Here is an 18,150-nt window from a genome sequence, read left to right as displayed (position 1 = left end):
CTCCTTCACCTGTAACTGATAATAGAGCAAGTTGTCAGGTATAATTTTGGAGAAGTAATTATATGCTCATCTAGAGAATTATGAAATTAATGTTTTAAAGAATAAATTTTATTGACCCTTGAAACATACTTTAATGAAAATAAAGAATATACTTACCAAACCTTTACAAAATTATACTTTAATTTTATAACAATATTAACTCTAATTTCTAAAGGTAACCTAAATATTAATAAATTAACACATATTTTCACTAAATCCGCTTTCTTTCTTTGTATTTCAGCTGTATTTCCTGAAGAACTAGGTACCAGTGTTCCTTTAACTGATGTTGAATGCAGATCATTGATCTATAAGCCTCTTGATGGTGAATGGGGTTCCAATCCCAGGGATGAAGAATGTGAAAGAATTGTTACAGGAATAAACCAGTTAATGACACTAGGTAAATAATAGTAACACATGAATATAGATAGAAGATGTTGCCAGAAAGCAAAGGAAAGGAAAAATATTATTATTCAAGCAAAACTTTTTTCCATAATATCATGTCATTGTTTTCAAACATTTTTAAGTGGTTTTTTTTTTTTTAATGCGATTTTACACAGGGCTTAAATATCTAAAACAGTTATAAATGAGGTTGCTCTAGCTGAATTTCAGAGTGAGGGACCCCAGAAACACCAGGGGAACCGTTGAAAAACCTAGATCCTCCAGAACCTAATTTTAAAATCCTTGACATACTCAAGCTGACATGATGCGACTTGAAAGAGGAGGGCTGAAAGCTGGATTATATGGGTAACTGTACCAGTTTTCCTCTTAACTTGATACAGGTATACACAATAGAATATTTGTAAAGGGAAGGGAGAGGGTAAATGAACTGCTTTGCTTTATTTTAAAAAAAGGAAAAAGAACAATGACCACAAAGCATGATTATCTGAACTTTTGGTGCCCAAAATAACTCTAAACTAGTGTGGTGGTTTGTATTAACCTAGACTTTCAGTAAGGAATGAGCTTTAAAGAGTCTTAAGGGAGAAATTAACATGAATAAGAGCTGAAGATATTGGAGACACATGTTGGATGATATTTTCATCTGAAGTCTTTTAAAATATGGGCAACACTTAATTAATTATTGTCTCAGATACTATCTTAGGTAATTTTAGTAATTATGTCAAAACAATTACTGTCAAACACATAACATAGATTCAGGAATGGCCTGGTTTTAATTATAGAAATACATGTGGATGTTCTTTAATAAATCAGCTTTATATATTGTCTGTCATCTCTTTTCTTCTAAGGAATCCATAAATAACAAATACTCCTAGAATTTTGCAGTATAAATGTAGACATAATAAAAAGTGAGACTATGTGTTAGCTAAACTATGTATTTTCTATCAGAAGATAGTGGTAGACTAATGGTTATGTGGATTAGAACTTAAAGCTTAATTCAAGCAGAATTTTGAAGTATTTTAAGCAGTACAAAAATAAATTTATAAACGTATGTGTTTGTTTATCTTAGATATTGCTTCAGCATTTGTGGCTCCTGTGGATTTACAAGCCTATCCCATGTATTGCACTGTAGTGGCATATCCAACGGATTTAAGTACAATTAAACAAAGACTGGAAAACAGGTTTTACAGGTTAGAACCATTTGCTGTAGCTACTACCAAAAGAAAGCTAAGTGATTCTTTCACCCTTTTACTGATCCTCTCTGGCCGTGTTTCTCAAACTTCCATGTGCATGCAAATCACCTTGGGGATCTTGTTAAAATGTAGAATCTGGCAGTAGGTTTAGAGTAGGACCTGAGATTGCGTTTCTGACAAGTTCCCGGTGATGCTGGCGCTGCTGCTCTGCAGAGCACACTTAGAAACAGATGTGACTTGATGGTCACTGTGTGTGTATTGTGTTTTACGAAACAGTCCAGCGTATTCTGTTTTCTCCGAGATATCCCATTGAAATATTTGTTCATGGATTTTTGCATAGAATAATATTAAGAACTGTGTGTTCTCTTATTTATTTAGCTTATGAATACTTCTGAAAAATGAAATTAGGAAAATTTGGGGTACTTTTTATAGTTGTAGCTTAGCTTGAAATATAACTAGAGTTTTAAAAAGATGTAATTTCAGTTAATTTGCGTATGCTGGTTAACAATTTTGGTAAACATTGAGTTCTAATGTTGGGCAGGCTTTGTAGGTTTATTACCTAAAATGTCTTATCAAAAAGTGAGGTTAAGTCCATTGTATTCACGTAATGAAATCAGACTTTTAGCTTTCACATTTCTTACGACTTTTGCTTATTAGCAGGCCAACAACATTTTAACTTAAATAATAATTGCATTAAAACTTTATTTTTGTGACCAGTTTTATAGTACTGCAGTTCTTTACACTACTGTTTATTTTAACTTAGGGAAGTTTTTAATCATATTTTGTATTCATATTTTTCTGTGTGAAATGTGCCTTTAGTTCTTTTTAATACTTAAATTATAATTCTAATTTGATACTGTGTGTACCTGGCGCTGAAAACACCATTTGTTATTCCTTACTGACTAAGGTAGGGTTTCTCAACAAAAGCATTACTGACATACAGGGCTGGAAAATTCTTCATTATGAGGGGCTGTCCTTTGCCTCTACCCTTAAGTGCCGTAGCAGCCCCTAGTTGTAAAAACCAAAAGTGTCTCTAGACATTGCCAGATGCCTCCTGCTGGTCAGAGTCACTTCACCGAGATCCTCTTGGAATAAAGAAAACTAAGGCGTTGGACTTTACGTTCTGATCTTGTTAGGTATTTCTGCTGCTGCTTCATTAGTATTTGTCAAAAGCATTGAGATGAGGAGGAAATCACCTGTGATATGTGCCTCCCAGCCATCTTCCTCTCGAAGCACACTTCTTTAAGTAAATCATTTTCAACATTACATGTTAAATAAAGGTTTAAGACAGGAAATGGAGAAGAAATTCTTAACTATATCCTTATTTCTCTCTAAGCCCCTAAGTTGTTAAACCTTAGGAGTTACACCCCGTGCTTCAGAGATGGAACAAGACGTGGGAGGATAAAAGGGAGAGAAAGAACTGTTTTCTACACACTAGTAGTTGGACTACATCTAGAAAGATAAACTTCTGCCATCTCCCACCATTGTTAAAAATATACTTTCTCGGGCTTCCCTGGTGGCGCAGTGGTTGAGAATCTGCCTGCCAATGCAGGGGACACGGGTTCGAGCCCTGGTCTGGGAAGATCCCACATGCCACGGAGCAACTGGGCCCGTGAGCCACAATTACTGAGCCTGCGTGTCTGGAGCCTGTGCTCCGCAACAAGAGAGGCCGCAATGGTGAGAGGCCCGCGCACCACGATGAAGAGCGGTCCCCACTTGCCGCAACTAGAGAAAGCCCTCGCACAGAAACGAAGACTCAACACAGTCATAAATAAATAAATAAATAAATAAAAGAACGTGAATTTCTTTAAAAAAAAAAAATATATATATATATATACTTTCTCATAGAAATACTGCTCAGCATGAGAATTGCTAAGGTGTACTGTATTTCAATATACATTACAGCTTAATTAGACTTTTTGGCATTAGCCTAGCTTAGTAACCAACTTAGGAAAAAAATCTTTTGGAACAGAGTCCTTACATAAATTAGAAACTGCCTGATTTTTAACCAAATAATGTAGTTGTAGACCTGAGTTATGTTCTTATTTCATAATAATGATGCCTTCATGTGCTATTTCACTGTTTCAAGCTTTTTTGCTTCTCCTCTACTCATTGGCTTCAGACTTCTTGCAGTTTGTAGTTTTCCTCTTTGATACTTCTAGTTCAGTCTTAAACCACTATCAGTTTGCCCTACTGATATTAAAACCTCATGCCTTATCTTATACACAGTTTCTATAGGGTACTGTGATTCTTTTATCAGAACGAGCCTTGTAAATGCTATTGGAAATGCACAGAAGCTTTTCTGTATGCTTCTGTATCCATAATTATATATAATTCTTTTAAAATTCCATATAATTGTTTTCTGGTCACACATCAGTAACATTTTCTGAGTATTTTCTTCCTTATCATTTTAAGTTGGATGATATTCTAGAATCTGCCTTTGGATTTTTCTTTAGTTACTGAAATAAAATAATAAAACACCAAAATTTTAGTACAGTTGACTCTTGAACAGCATGGGTTTGAACTGCACGGGTCCACTTATACACGGATTTCTTTTTCAATAAATATGTACCTATAGTACTACATGATCCATGGTTGATTGAATCCATGGATGTGGAACCTCGGATACGGAGGGCCAACTCTAAAGTTGTATTCGGATTTTAGACTTCAAGGAGGGCCAGTGTCCCTAACTCCCCCATTGTTCAAGGATCAACTGCATTGTCAATTTAGTGTAAAAAAAAAAATTAATTTTCATTTCGTTAGGTTTCTTAGTAAACTAACATGTTCACCATATTTTTATATTTTTGTATCATAAGCAAGCTGTTAGTTAGCTTTTCATTTTTTAAATGTCATTTGATTACTAGTAATAGAATTAGATTGAAATTGCTTGGTTTCCTTTTTTAAGTAAAAGTCAGATATGCTTATTACCAAAAAATGACACCATACATGAAAGGAATATGTAAAGCAAAAACTAAAACTCCACTGTTTCTCTCCTCCTGCTACTCTCCTTATAGTCTTTCTCCCTAAAAGAAGGCCCTGTTGATAGTCTAATGTGTCTAATCCAGACATTTTCTATGCCAGTACATAACATTGCTACTCTTTCCGCCCCCACAACACAAATGACGTTCTATTTTTTTGAAAACAGCTTTTTAAGGTGTGAGTTTTGTAATTGATTTAAGACTGCAATTAAAAAGTCTGAATGTCTTGGTTTTAAAATGTGCGTATGTATTTCTAAGTATAAAGAGATTAATAAGACTTCTGCATTTTGTTTGTTTAAAGGCGGGTTTCTTCCTTAATGTGGGAAGTTCGGTATATAGAGCATAATACACGAACGTTCAATGAGCCTGGAAGCCCTATTGTGAAATCTGCTAAATTTGTGACTGATCTTCTTCTACATTTTATAAAGTGAGTATTTTTCCACACTTAATTATATTACTGTAATAATTAATGGCAGTATTTTAAAAGGTAAAATGCCAAAACGTAGAATACAATCATTTTTTATTATACATCATGTCACGTGCTGTGCTGTAAGCATAGTTCCACTCAAAATAGGAAGTGTATGTCTGTCTAAAGAAGCAGCGTTTAGTTCACTGGCTGATAATAATTACAGAGTCAAAGAGATTGTGTTTCAGTTGTGTTCTGCAGTTCAAGTAAGAAAACATGGAGCTTTCTCTAAATGCAATATTCGATAATAATAATAATAGCAAGCTTTTACTGAACGTGTAACGTTTTACCTAAATTAGCTCTTCTAAGTCATAAAAATCTTACAGGTGGGAGAGATCATTATCTGGAATTTACAGTTAAGGAAATTGAATCTTTTAGAGGTTAACTTGTTTAATTTTCACAGTAAATGAGTGTCTGCCATTTGATTTGAGAACCTTTCATCTTAAAATTGTATTGCCCCTATCAAGTTTATGAACAAGTATTCAAATACGTCAGCAGGAAACTGAATTTAACTTTCAAGGTTTTTCTTCTTCAAAGTCAAGTTTACTTCCTCATTCATTAATCCCATACCAAGAGTGAAGATAACTACAACTTCTTAAGACAGCAGGACTTTTACTTCCTTGTCTTATGGATTTTATGTATTCATAGAATGAATTGAGTCTTCTAAATTGAAGCCAGAGGAATGAATCATATGTATGTTTTCTACAAAATACAGATCTGAATTCATACTAAGTTTATTTATATTGGATAATTTTTTCTCATTAAGAGGAGAATTGGGTATTTTATAATTTAAGTATTCACCTGTTATCAGCTTTCATTTTTACATGAAGGGATTATTGAGGCTTTTTTTTTAAAAAAACATCTCCAGCTTCATTCTCATTACTCAGCATAATCATAGGATCCCTTTTCTTGGTATTAGGTGAGTTTGTTTTGCTAAGGAATGTAGGTAATTGCAATATAAAAAAACCACCAAAGAAAATTAGTAAGATAAACTTTATGCCCTTCCTCGACCTTATTTCTCTAAAGAAAGCTGTTGCCTACCAAGTAGTTTCGGGGCTGTTATTGCTAAGCTTTTGCTGCTTTTCAGTTAAAATTGATAATCAAGAATTAATAATCAAGATAATAAAAATTAGTTATCCTCAGAAAACTATTTATATAACTTGGTTGTAAAAGTTTATAATATCTTAACTGTAAAGTTTTTAATCTGTAATTTTGTGTGTTTTATATATGTTATGTACATCTGTTTTTCCAAAGAGATAGGAATCAATAGAATCACATGATAGAGTAAATTCATATTTTAGTGAAATAATTTAGATGAAACAATTATTTTTACATTTGGAATAATCTGTGAAATTGTATTTCTTTCAAATAGTTATTTTGAAATGCCTTATAAGAACAGATTAAAATAAAATAATAAAGCATTTACATTGTATATATCTAAAAGCAAATCCCCGGCATTTTTTAGAGGTATACAGTTTGTTAAGAACCATTTTTAGCTAGCATTACTTTTCAAGATGTGTCTAATATGTCTTGAAATTTTGGTAATGGTACTTCTTAATTGAGTTATTTGGCCAAATTTCAAGCAATAGATGTATACAAAGTGTTTTAATAGATACTTGGAGATAGAAAGAAATGCATAATTATCCTCTTAATACAGTTTTTGTAGGGTAGATAAATCTGTAACTATAATATAAGGAAAAAGTAAAAGGAGTTTGTATGAATGTTTAGATGAGGGATAGGGTCACTTTTGGCTATAAGGGTGGGATTTCAGGTACAGGGAGAAGTATGTTAAGATGTTCTGGACAAGGTAGATACTGATTCAGGAGTTAGATGAAAGGAAAGCAGTTCCAGGGATGAGGAATGGCATGATGGAGGAAGGTAAAGATTTGTTAAGGGAATCAAGTAACTGAAATCAGGTGAAGTAGAGAGAGTACATGAGCAGAAGTAATAGGGATACAGTGTGCTAAACTCGAGTTTGGACCATATCGTGGAGGGCCTCGAATGCTGATCTGAGGAACTATACTTAAAATATGAGCACAGGGAGCAAGGAGCTATCGAAAATATTTGTACATGAGAATAGCATGATGCTTGCTATGCCTTAAAAATATTAATTTGACTGCAGTGTCTAATGTTAACCGATAGGGAGGAGACAAAAGGCAAGGGACTGTTGAAATTTTTTTAACATGAGAATAACATGATGCAAATTGCCTTGAAAATATTAAACTGACTGCAGATTGACTTCTACAGCTGAGCAAGTAAGAGGTGATGGCTTAATTTATGGAAGTGAGAAAGAGGCAGATGCCAAGAGATTTTGAAGGTAGAATCACAGAACTTGTCCAATGATTGGGTTTATAAGGAGGAGGCAAGGGAAGGAATATTGAAAAACCATGCATTACTGTAAGAATGGTTGAAAAAAAAAAAGTTAAAAAGAAAAGGGAGAAAGAGTGGAAAACGACAGTTAGGTTTAGACATGCAGAATTTTAGATGGTGTCAGGAATCTCAGGAGAAGAGTCAGACCAAATTATAGGAATTTGGAGTTCATTAACACAGATAAACTGCAGATATAGAAGATTATCTGGTCAAAAGGTATAGAAGATGGCTAAGGACAAAATTTTAGGGAATGCCTACATTTAAGAATAAAAGGAAGAAGGAATTAGAAGACAGGAGGTATACTAGCTATCCCTTGTAGACTGAAGAATGAAGGAAGGCATTCCAGGCACAGTAGAGAACTGAGCAAAACCTGGGAGATGGGAACTGGGCTTGGTGTAATGAAATAGGCCAGAGCAGAGGCTCCACCTAGAGTGGAGGGTCAGGGGCAGGTGTGTGTGCATGGGGTTTTGGAGTCAACTGATGAGGAAGCCTTCAGCTTCAAGTTTTATCTTAAACTCTTGTTTTACTAACAGGTTTAAAGGACAAAAATCTCATGACTCCAGTCTTGTATACTAACATTTCTTTGTTATTTAGGGATCAGACTTGTTATAACATAATTCCACTCTACAATTCAATGAAGAAGAAAGTTTTGTCTGACTCTGAGGTATTTAATATTTCATTATGATTATTACTACTTTGCTTATGTTCCATATATAAAAAGAAACTTACACACAGTAGTTTTCAGGTAAATGCTGTTAGGAAAATTACTTTTGCCTAATGCTGTTGCTAACTTTTAAAAAAAAAATGATTCAGAATTGTCTTGTTATAGTTATAATTTTTTTTAAACGGTGGGTGGAGGGAGACTTTTTAATGAGTCAGTAAAGTGTTCCAGCATCATATATACTATGGGTTTTCCAAAATGTAAAGGAGATAATTGGTATTAAAAAACTATAGAATATAGTGAAACCTAGAATATTTTATGAATCTGATAAATTCTTGCTTCAAAGGAAGAAGAAAAAGAAGACACTGATGTGCCAGGAACTTCTACCCGGAAAAGGAAGGTAATAAGTTTTTTGTTTTAACAGAGGTGCCTTATATGAATTAAAATGTATTAAGCATTTTCTTTTACTCTTACTATTTTTAAAGACAGATTAAGTATTAACTTCCAAATCAGTTTCCATCACAAAAATGCATGGTTTTCAGAACTAGGTGAATGATGTTTTCTTTTATTTGAATTACTGTGTATTACCTAATTATCCAAGATTAAAAATAAAAATTTCTATTATATGTATTATTTTATTAATATTATTTGAACATTTTAATTTTAGGACCATCAGCCTAGAAGAAGATTACGTAACAGAGCACAGTCTTATGATATTCAAGCATGGAAAAAACAGTGTCAAGAATTGTTAAATCTCATATTTCAGTGTGAAGATTCTGAGCCTTTCCGCCAGCCAGTAGATCTTCTTGAGTATCCAGTAAGTATTTTTTTTTTAATGTGTTTGCACATAGCTTTTTTTTTTTTTTTTTTAATTATTTTTGGCTGCGTTGGGTCTTCGTTGCTGCGCGCAGGCTTTCTCTAGTTGCGGCAGACAGGGACTACTCGTCGTTGCAGGGTGCAGGCTTCTTATTCTCTTGTGGAGCACCAGCTCTAGGCGTGCGGGCTCAGTAGTTGTGGCTCACGGGCTCTAGAGCGCAGGCTCAGTAGTTGTGCCGCACGGGCTTAGTTGCTCCTCAGCATGTGGGATCTTCCCGGACCAGGGCTCGAGAACCCATGTCCCCTGCATTGGCAGGCGGATTCTTAACCACTGTGCCACCAGGGAAGTATTTTTGAAAATACTTTCTTAACTTGTCAGTTTGATTTTGATTTATATATATAAATACATATATATCTCTTATACATGACAGTTTACTATTTATTTTTATGATTGTAGCTTATTTCTTTTTTATTTCACACACATTCTCATTATCCACTTGGCTACATAGAGCATCTAAATTGAACAGTGTGGTACAAAAGAAGTAACCCTGGACTAAGACTCCAGAGGATTGGGTCATTGTCCCAGCTCTGCCTCTTACCAGTTCTGCAGTTTCGAGCAAGTTATTTCGTTTTCATATCTGAGTATATAGTTACTATTTTCTTTTCCACACTAATTCTGTGAATTTACTATGGAAATTATTTAGGAAACAAGAATAATTATACCTGTCTCTAACCTTCCTTACAGGGTTATAGAAGTGGAATGAGAATATTACTAGTTATTTATTAAACATTAAAGTAGTTTTTACACTGAAGCACTATATATAAATGTAAGGTAGCACTATTATATATGTAGGTTATGCCAATTTATGATCTTTATGGAATTCATGGTAAAAAGTTTGAGTAAACATGTTGCGAGTATTTATTTTTGCATGCAGTCTTAGCAATCTAAATTCCACTAGAAGTGATTTTTTTTTATTCCTTTTTCCAGTTACTAAAGATTGTATATCAGATAACATTCGTGGTTTCAAATTAAAATTAAATGTTTTATAAGAGATCATGACCTGGATGTGGTATCACCAAAGTCTTTATTATCTGTTTTTTTATGTATGTGTTCTAATTTGCAATGATGAAAATAGAGAAATTTCATCAATAGATAAATATCATAAATGACTTGTTTTAAAAATCAAGAAACATGTAATCTTAAATGTAGAAGATAAATCTATAATTCCAGCAATGTGATAAACTGCACTAATTCAAACCCTACCATCCAAAAAACCTCTTAGAAGAACTGAGCTAATGCTAAAGTGCTCTGGTTTTCATTTCTCTTTGTTTTTGAAACCTGTGGATTTCCCTTTGTTTCTTGCAAGCCCAAGTATGTATTTTATATAATCTCTAAGCCCAGGAGTTTTCACTGGTAAATTCTACCAGATGTTTAAAGAACTAACACAAATTTACACTGTCTCTTCCTCAAGATAAAGAATGCTTCTCCACTCATTCTATGAAGCCAGTGTTACCCTGATGTCAAAACCAGACAAAACAGTACAAAAGAAGAAAGTGCAAAAATTCTTAATATCAGCAAATAGAATTCAGCAATATATAAAAATGATTTTGTACCCTGACCAAGTGGGTTTTTTCCCAGGGATATAAGGCTGGTTCAGTATTCAGAAATCAGTCAATATGTCAATAATTCATTACTAAAGAAGAAAAATCACATGATCATATCAGTGCAGAAAAGGCATTTCACAGAATTCAGTACTCATTTCTTTTAAGAATGTACATGTTGGGTATGGTGTGGTAATTAATCATTGTGACCACAGGAAGAAACAAGAATGAGTCTTGGAAGAAAGAAATTTATTACACTTACAGATCCCAGAGAGAGGTTCACCAAATACCACTTAGGGCCACAGGGGAAAGCACAGGGTCTTAGTCACGTTGCAGAAGACCGGAGCAGGGGGGCTTCCCTCGTGGCACAGTGGTTAAGAATCATCATGCCAAAGCAGGGGACACGGGTCTGATCCCTGGTCCGGGAAGATCCCACATGCCGTGGAGCAACTAGCCTGTGTGCCACAACTACTGAGCCTGCGCTCTAGAGCTCGCAAGCCACAACTACTGAAGCCCGCGCACCTAGAGCCCGTGCTTTGCAACAAGAGAAGCCACTGCAGTGAGAAGCCCGCACACCACCACAAAGAGTTGCCCCCACTCGCCACAACTAGAGAAAGCCCTCGCACAGCAACGAAGACCCAACACAGCCAAAAAAAACAGGAGCAAAGGAAAAGCTTAGGCCAGAGCCTTTACTGGGGTTTCCATGAGAAAGGCAAGGCAGGGCATAGTCAACAGCTTAAGATTGGCTACTTAGAATTACTTCAGTTGGTTTTGGGGCATAGGGGTGGTCTCTGGTTGTCTGATACCTGACCCTGGGATGATTCAGGGCAGAGGAAATACTGGCTTGGTGTGTGAGGGTTGCTTAAGGACATGGTTGGTTTGCATATGAAAGCTGTATTCCCAGCACAACCCTTTGCCATCTCTAAGAATTGCCTAGCCCTTGGAAGGGGGCAGTCTCTCCTTAGGTCTTTTTGGCCCCCAAAATGCCACAGTATCAAGAATACAAAAATAAGAAAATTAATATAGTTGGCCCTGTGTTGAATGGATGCCAAAAAAACAAATACATAATCTAAGAAAACAGAACACCATTAATAATAAAAACAGACTCTTAAGAAAACTAGGAATAAAGGGGATCTTCCGTAACTTGATAAAGAACATCTGTTTAAAAACCTATAGCTAACATCATGCTTAATCATGAAAAACTGAATGCTTTCCCCCTAAGATTGGGAGTGAAGCAAAAATGTCCATTCTCACAGCTGCTATTTAACATAGTACTACAAATTCGAGCCAGTGCAACAAGACAAGAAAAGGAAATAAAGGGCATTGCAGATTGTTATGGAAGAAATAAAACTGTCCCTATTTGTAAAAGGCAGTGATACTGTTTGCTTTTATGGTCAAACATATTTGATCATAATTTAAACTTGATGGGGCAAAGTCAAGTTATTGTATTTCAAAAAAATACAGTTACATACTCTGGGGCTATGGAAAAGGTGTAGTATTATTTACTTCTTTAAAGATACCATATTTGGATCATTTTATACTATTCTGTTGCTTTTTTCTCCTTTTATTTGCCTGTTTTTATTGCTTCTAATCTATTGCTTTATTTTATACACAATTGATTAGGTGGAGACTTTGGGTGACTGCACTTTTCCTCCGTGGAATGAAGTGTAAAGGCTTTGTGACAGATATTTACATTCATAATTCTTGATTACTGCAAAGTTCCCAATTATAGTAATTGTAGTACTGAAGTTGAGGTTACTAGAACTCAGGCCTTCACATACATGGGATGTTAACATATTTTTATTGTTTTTATCTCTTAATTTTAAAGGTACAATTATGTTTCAGTGAATTAGAAGCCTTTAGAGTTCATGGGTAGTATAAAGTTTTGGGTTTTTTATATCAAACTTGTAGTTGTGGAACTGAGTTTTTTCGATATTCTTTTAATCTCCTTTTTCGAACACAACTCTACCCTTTACCTCTTTCTGAAGGAAAAAAAAAAAAAGCAGAATTTATAGGTTCTTGAATGAGAGAAATCCTGTGTTGATTGCAGTAAAAGGTAGGGGACATGAAAAAAATAAAAATGACTTGGGGAAAAAAGGGAGCCTTGATGAGGGAAACAAGGAGTGATTATTAATAGTTCTAGGACTTGCAGTCATCACAGAAATTGAATGTGAATCCCTGTTATGAGAAGTAATGCATTATTATTATTATATTATTAATATGACCTGTTTTCCCTCTCTTAGGACTACAGAGACATCATTGACACTCCAATGGATTTTGCTACCGTTAGAGAGACTTTAGAGGCTGGGAATTATGAGTCACCAATGGAGTTATGTAAAGATGTCAGACTTATTTTTAGTAATTCCAAAGCATATACACCAAGCAAAAGATCAAGGGTATATAATTGAATTGTTTTCTTTTCTGTTTAAATGAAATGAAATTAGTAGAAAAGTATGTTGAGTAACTAAATGCTGCTTTTATTTAAAATTTAAAGCAAAATTGACAAACTTTCTATTAGGTTCTTAATGGTATTCTAGTGGAAAAAAGAATTCACATCTTTCTATTTTATTCCTTCTATGAAAAAACACTAATGTCACTAATGTGTAGGAATGGTTACTTTTCTTGAAGGTAGTGTAGTTGAATAGACATCACGTACACATTGTCCTGATATGTGTTAGAGGTACGTGTGCTTAACTTTTCCAGCTGTTTTCTGAATTAGTGGAAAGGAGCATTTTTTTCCATATAACGCTCATATGAGTCATAAAAATGAGTAAAACTATAAATATCATTTACTTTTCTTTGTCCAACAAATACAAAAATAATTTAATTGTAACAGTGTTTCTGTTTTAGTCTTTGTCAAAAAGAGATTGAGAAAAAGCAGTGTTTTAAATTCTAAAAACTTTTTGCTAGAAAAATATTTAAATTATTATCTCAAAGGAACAGGCATTTCCTTTCGGGAATGTTTGAATAGTTTTGTTTCTTTCCATAGATTTACAGCATGAGTTTGCGCCTGTCCGCTTTCTTTGAAGAACACATTAGTTCAGTTTTATCAGATTATAAATCTGCCCTTCGTTTTCATAAAAGAAATACAATAACCAAAAGGAGGAGGAAAAGAAATAGAAGCAGCTCTGTTTCCAGTAGTGCTGCATCAAGGTATTTGATCTATTTTAAATATCATCAACTGATCTATAACTTTGTCATCTAAATGATAGAACTTGGTGTTTTTTAATACTTCCTTTACTATTCCCTATATTGCAGAATGATATATTTGACATGCAAGTTCCTATGATGTGGAGGATTTTTAATCTTTTAACTAAAGCTATACTAGTGTAAGTGCTTAAATTCAAACTGCTAAATCTGTACAGTAAAACAGCATTTTTAGGATAGTGATGGCATCATGCTTTCTGTCATATAACTATAGCATTTACAGCGATCCTTCACTAAATATTCACTTTTCAAAGGCTCACAACCATATGAAATCCACTACAAATCTCATATTTTAACATATTTCATAACAGTACAAATATTGAATCCAACAGTATTATAAAACTGTTTTATTCATCCACATAGAGCTATAAGAATGACTAATGATACTATTTTATTTACAGCCCTGAACGGAAAAAAAGGATCTTAAAACCCCAGTTAAAGTCAGATATTGCTACCTCTCCATTCTCTGCACCTACACGATCAATACCACCAAGGCACAGTGCTGCTCAGATAAATGGTAAAACGGAATCCAGTTCTGTAGTTCGAACCAGAAGCAATCGAGTAGCTGTAGATCCAGTTACCAGTGAGCAACCATCGACTTCTTCAGCAGCGAAGACTTTTATTTCGAAAGCTAACCCATCTGCAGTGCCAGGGAAAGCAAGTAAGAATCAGCTGCAGTTTCTAAATTGAAATATATATATAATGACTTTTGTAATTTAAGCATTTACTTTGCCAAATGGAATATATTGGATTTAGTAAATTCCAGGAGACACTGTTGGTTTTGCTTTTCTTCATTGTTTTTGCATGTTTTAATTTTTTTTGGTAAGGAAAAGTATATTGAGGTTTAGGAGTGTCAGCATAGGATAATGCTCAGAAATGGCAACTCTGACCCACACTGCCTCAATGTAAATCGTAGACCCCAGGCTTGCCAGCGGTTTGCCAGCACTTGCCTTCATAATCTTGCCATGGCTGGACAGCTTCTGAAAGGTCTGAAACTATTATGTACGCCTTTTTCCTTTTTGAAAGTAGATTTCTTACGGAAGCTTTAAGCACCCCCCCAGGTTTTGTCCTGTTGGCTAATTCAAACAATTCACTTTGGAAGTAATCCCAACCTTCTTGCTTGTTTTAAGGTTAAATAATTTAACTCTTAGCTTTTAATCTTTTGTATGTGTGTTTTAGTTCTAGAGAATTCCGTGAAACATTCCAAAACCTTGAGTACTCTTTCAAGTCCTGGTCAGTCCAATTTTAGTCATGCCACTAGGAATAATTCTACAAAAGAAAACATGGAAAAGGAAAAGCCAGCCAAACGTAAAATGAAATCATCTGTGCTCTCCAAGACATCCGCTCTCTCGAAGTCATCAGCTGTCATCGAGCAAGGTACCGTAGATCTTACAAATGATGGTTCTATTGGAGATAACATTTATATCCACTTTTTAGGTTGCTCATTTAAGTCACACATTCTGTATTAGTTGATAAGTTTACTGAGACATCTTTTGATTTTCAGCTTTGTGCCAAAAGCAAACTGTATTGTTACTAAATTTTAAACGCCAAGAAAAACTTGCCCCATGGAAAATAAAAGCATATTCTGCCCTATGAAAAATAAAAGCATATTCTAAAATCAGAGGCTTTTAATGATATAAATTTAGTAGTTTTTAACTTCAGTATTACAAAACCTGGAAAAGTATATCCAAGAAGTTTAAATAAAGTTGAATTTAGTTAACCCAGTATAGCACTCCTTTAGAAAAATTTTTGAGTTGTTTTTATATCACAAAACTCAACACACTGACCTCTAAATAATAATTCATTAGGATTGTCTATAGCCAGGTATCTATTCTAGCATACAACTTTCGACCGCTTACAGTTATGCTTCCAAAGTTCTTTTGTCTTCAGATTTTCATTGTAAAAGTTTTCTGTTTGAAAGATGAAGAAAGTAACTGATGAAATACACCCTACGACATGTTAAAATAATTATGGCTCCTTGACAGCAGACAGCTCAAGAATAAGCATTTTTCGTCATGACTTCCAGAGTGTGTCTAGACCATTTCCTTTTCAGTATTCCCCCCAGAAACCTCTCACAATTTAATTTTTCTACTGAAACGACCTCATTTTGATTAATGATATTGGGATCTTCCCACCTGAATAAGTTTAAAATCATCATCCAAATCTACTTATTTCTTTCTGCCTCCTTAACATCTCAGATCCATTTCCTCCTCTCCATTCTCACTTTGGTGGACTGTCGTACTCTCCTAACTGGTCTCCCTGCCTCAGTTCTCAGCTCTACCTTATTCAGTCCATCTTCCACGTTTCAGTCAAAGTGACCTTTCTGATCACGTGCACACAGACGCACACACAGAGAGAATTAAGATCCTTCCCTGCCTTCGAATCATACATGGAATCAGAGTTTAATGTTTTTGCCTGTTATACAAGACTCTTCATTGCTTGGCTGTTGTCTGACATTCAGCTGTCCTTACTTTTCTGTCTCCCTTTTATGTCCCAGCCATCCTAAACCACTTGGAAGTCCATAAATATTGTTGTCCTTTCTTCCTTCTTTGGAATTTCTTTTTTCCTACTAGTTTAATAGTTTCCTGTTCATCGCCTTTTGCGGCCCTTATAATGTTGATAGAACTATTCTTTTCTTTTTTTACGTTGTCTATCTCCAGTAGAATCTGAACTCTTGTGCTTGCCCATGCTCATTTTTTAACTGCCTGAACTTAGTATACAGTGGACAATCAGTGTTTGAATAAATAAGCAAATAATTTTGTATGTGAGTGTTTTACATTTTCATATTTGCTTCCTATCTGAACTGAATTCAAAGTTTTGAATGGTATATTGGCCTTGCTTCTGTTAGTCCTGAATCCTAGAGAAATCAAATGTATATAGAGAATTGGTTCTAGCATTATGATAGGGGAGGTCCAATAGCCAATTTGATTCATAGTTTTTGAGTATTACAGATACATAGGAATACCAGTACAGTATAGAAATATAATAAGCTACTATGTAACTCATTAATGATGACTTATCACATAAATATTGGCACTTGAATTAACTATTAGAAACAAGAGCAGTGCTGTGCAATTGAAATATAATACAAGCCACATATGTTCTAGTAGCTACATGTAGTAACAGCAAACAGGTGAAATTATCAGTTTTAATACTGTATTTTATTTACTCCTTTATATCCAAAATATTATTTCAGTGTGTCATCAGTGTTTCAAAATGTACACTGCTTCATATTCAAATTTAAACTTAATTAAAAATTCAGTTCCTCAATTGCTTAGTTACATTTCAAGTGCTCAGTGGCCATGTGGTTAGTAGTGACCTCATTGGATAGTACAGGTCCAGATGAGTGATTTTTAAAACTTCTTTTTAACTCTTGAATTCCTTTTTAAAAGAACTGCATTAGTTCTGAACCTTTTTAGGTTACATATTGCTTTGTAAAGTTGGCCAACCCTGTAGTGTTTTTCCCTAAAAAAATTCACATAGGCATATCCACACAAAATTTGGACCATTTCAAGGAGCTGCTGGAGTCCTTGAAGCCAGTCTGTAGAACTTTTGTAGGGTATATGAACTGGATGTTTATTTGCCAGTAGTCTTAATGTAAAACAAATTAAAAGATATACAGAATCTTACAGAATCCTCAGGCAGGTTAAGGGTAATTGTTTGTTAGAAAATACTTTTACTACTTTATGCACACACACGTTTCTCCCCTGCACCCCTCCCCTCGTCATTATTCAAAACCACTAATCTGAAGAAAGTCATTTGTACTGTGGGGTCAGAAAATGAGGGCTTTGCCTTCTTCCTCTGCTATTGGCTCAGAGACTCCTTCTCTGAGTCTCTTGACAGTTATTTCCTGAAGTTTACAAAGCACTGTACAGTTCAAGCCCAAGACATATACCATTATGAAGAAGCATTCTCTTTAACAGCACTTTCCATCTCTTTATGGATTTCCTGTAAAATACTGCATTGCAGATCTCCCACCACAACCAAAACAAAAAACTTCAGAATTTTGGAGGAAAAAAAGTTAGTGGTAATGCGTGTTTGTCATCTTTTTCGTCATCTGCAAGGGTAATAGCTTTTTTTTTTTTTTTTTTAAACCATAGAAAGGCAGTTCATCATGATGTCTAGATCCTACAGATTTAGAATTTGATCTTCAGAATTTTTTTTATGTTTTAATAAAGCGTAATGGTCTTTATCGTGGAGTTTGTTATAATGGGATTTTGATCCTGATAATAGTTGTACACATAGTGGATTTGATTGATATATGCAGCCAGTATTGCTTATGATTATAAATCAGTCATTTGCCGTTCAGTTACATAAGGAGATAGGACTGTTCCAAAAAGAGCCTGTGAAGAAAACTGCCATTTAGTTGCTATTTTTTTAACCCTTTTTTTAAAAATTCTGTGACCAAGAGTAACTTATTTT

The 18,150-nt window shown here is 34.6% G+C and overlaps 2 protein-coding genes across 7 annotated transcripts in view; one reads left to right on the top strand and one right to left on the bottom strand.

Moving 5' to 3' along the window:
- LOC309634706 (uncharacterized protein) overlaps positions 1-18,150 on the bottom strand; it is a 50,110-nt gene that overhangs the window by 5,448 nt on the left and 26,512 nt on the right. The gene's annotated exons all lie outside the window — the stretch shown is intronic.
- The window catches only part of PHIP (PHIP subunit of CUL4-Ring ligase complex), a 125,522-nt gene that overhangs the window by 101,013 nt on the left and 6,359 nt on the right, over positions 1-18,150 (top strand). For all 5 annotated transcript variants that reach the window (XM_082404958.1, XM_082404959.1, XM_082404957.1 and 2 more), the window contains 10 exons: positions 281-436; positions 1,505-1,625; positions 4,908-5,033; positions 8,037-8,106; positions 8,450-8,503; positions 8,771-8,920; positions 12,765-12,917; positions 13,511-13,674; positions 14,130-14,389; positions 14,908-15,105. In XM_082404958.1, the coding sequence (XP_082261084.1) occupies positions 281-436; positions 1,505-1,625; positions 4,908-5,033; positions 8,037-8,106; positions 8,450-8,503; positions 8,771-8,920; positions 12,765-12,917; positions 13,511-13,674; positions 14,130-14,389; positions 14,908-15,105 (1,452 nt within the window). The remainder of the gene's footprint in view (positions 1-280; positions 437-1,504; positions 1,626-4,907; positions 5,034-8,036; positions 8,107-8,449; positions 8,504-8,770; positions 8,921-12,764; positions 12,918-13,510; positions 13,675-14,129; positions 14,390-14,907; positions 15,106-18,150) is intronic.

This window comes from Balaenoptera borealis (assembly GCF_965194805.1).
Source record: "Balaenoptera borealis genome assembly, chromosome: 9".
Taxonomy (NCBI): domain Eukaryota; kingdom Metazoa; phylum Chordata; class Mammalia; order Artiodactyla; family Balaenopteridae; genus Balaenoptera; species Balaenoptera borealis.
Note: the sequence above shows the minus strand (reverse complement) of the source record. Positions and strands in the feature narration are given on the sequence as shown.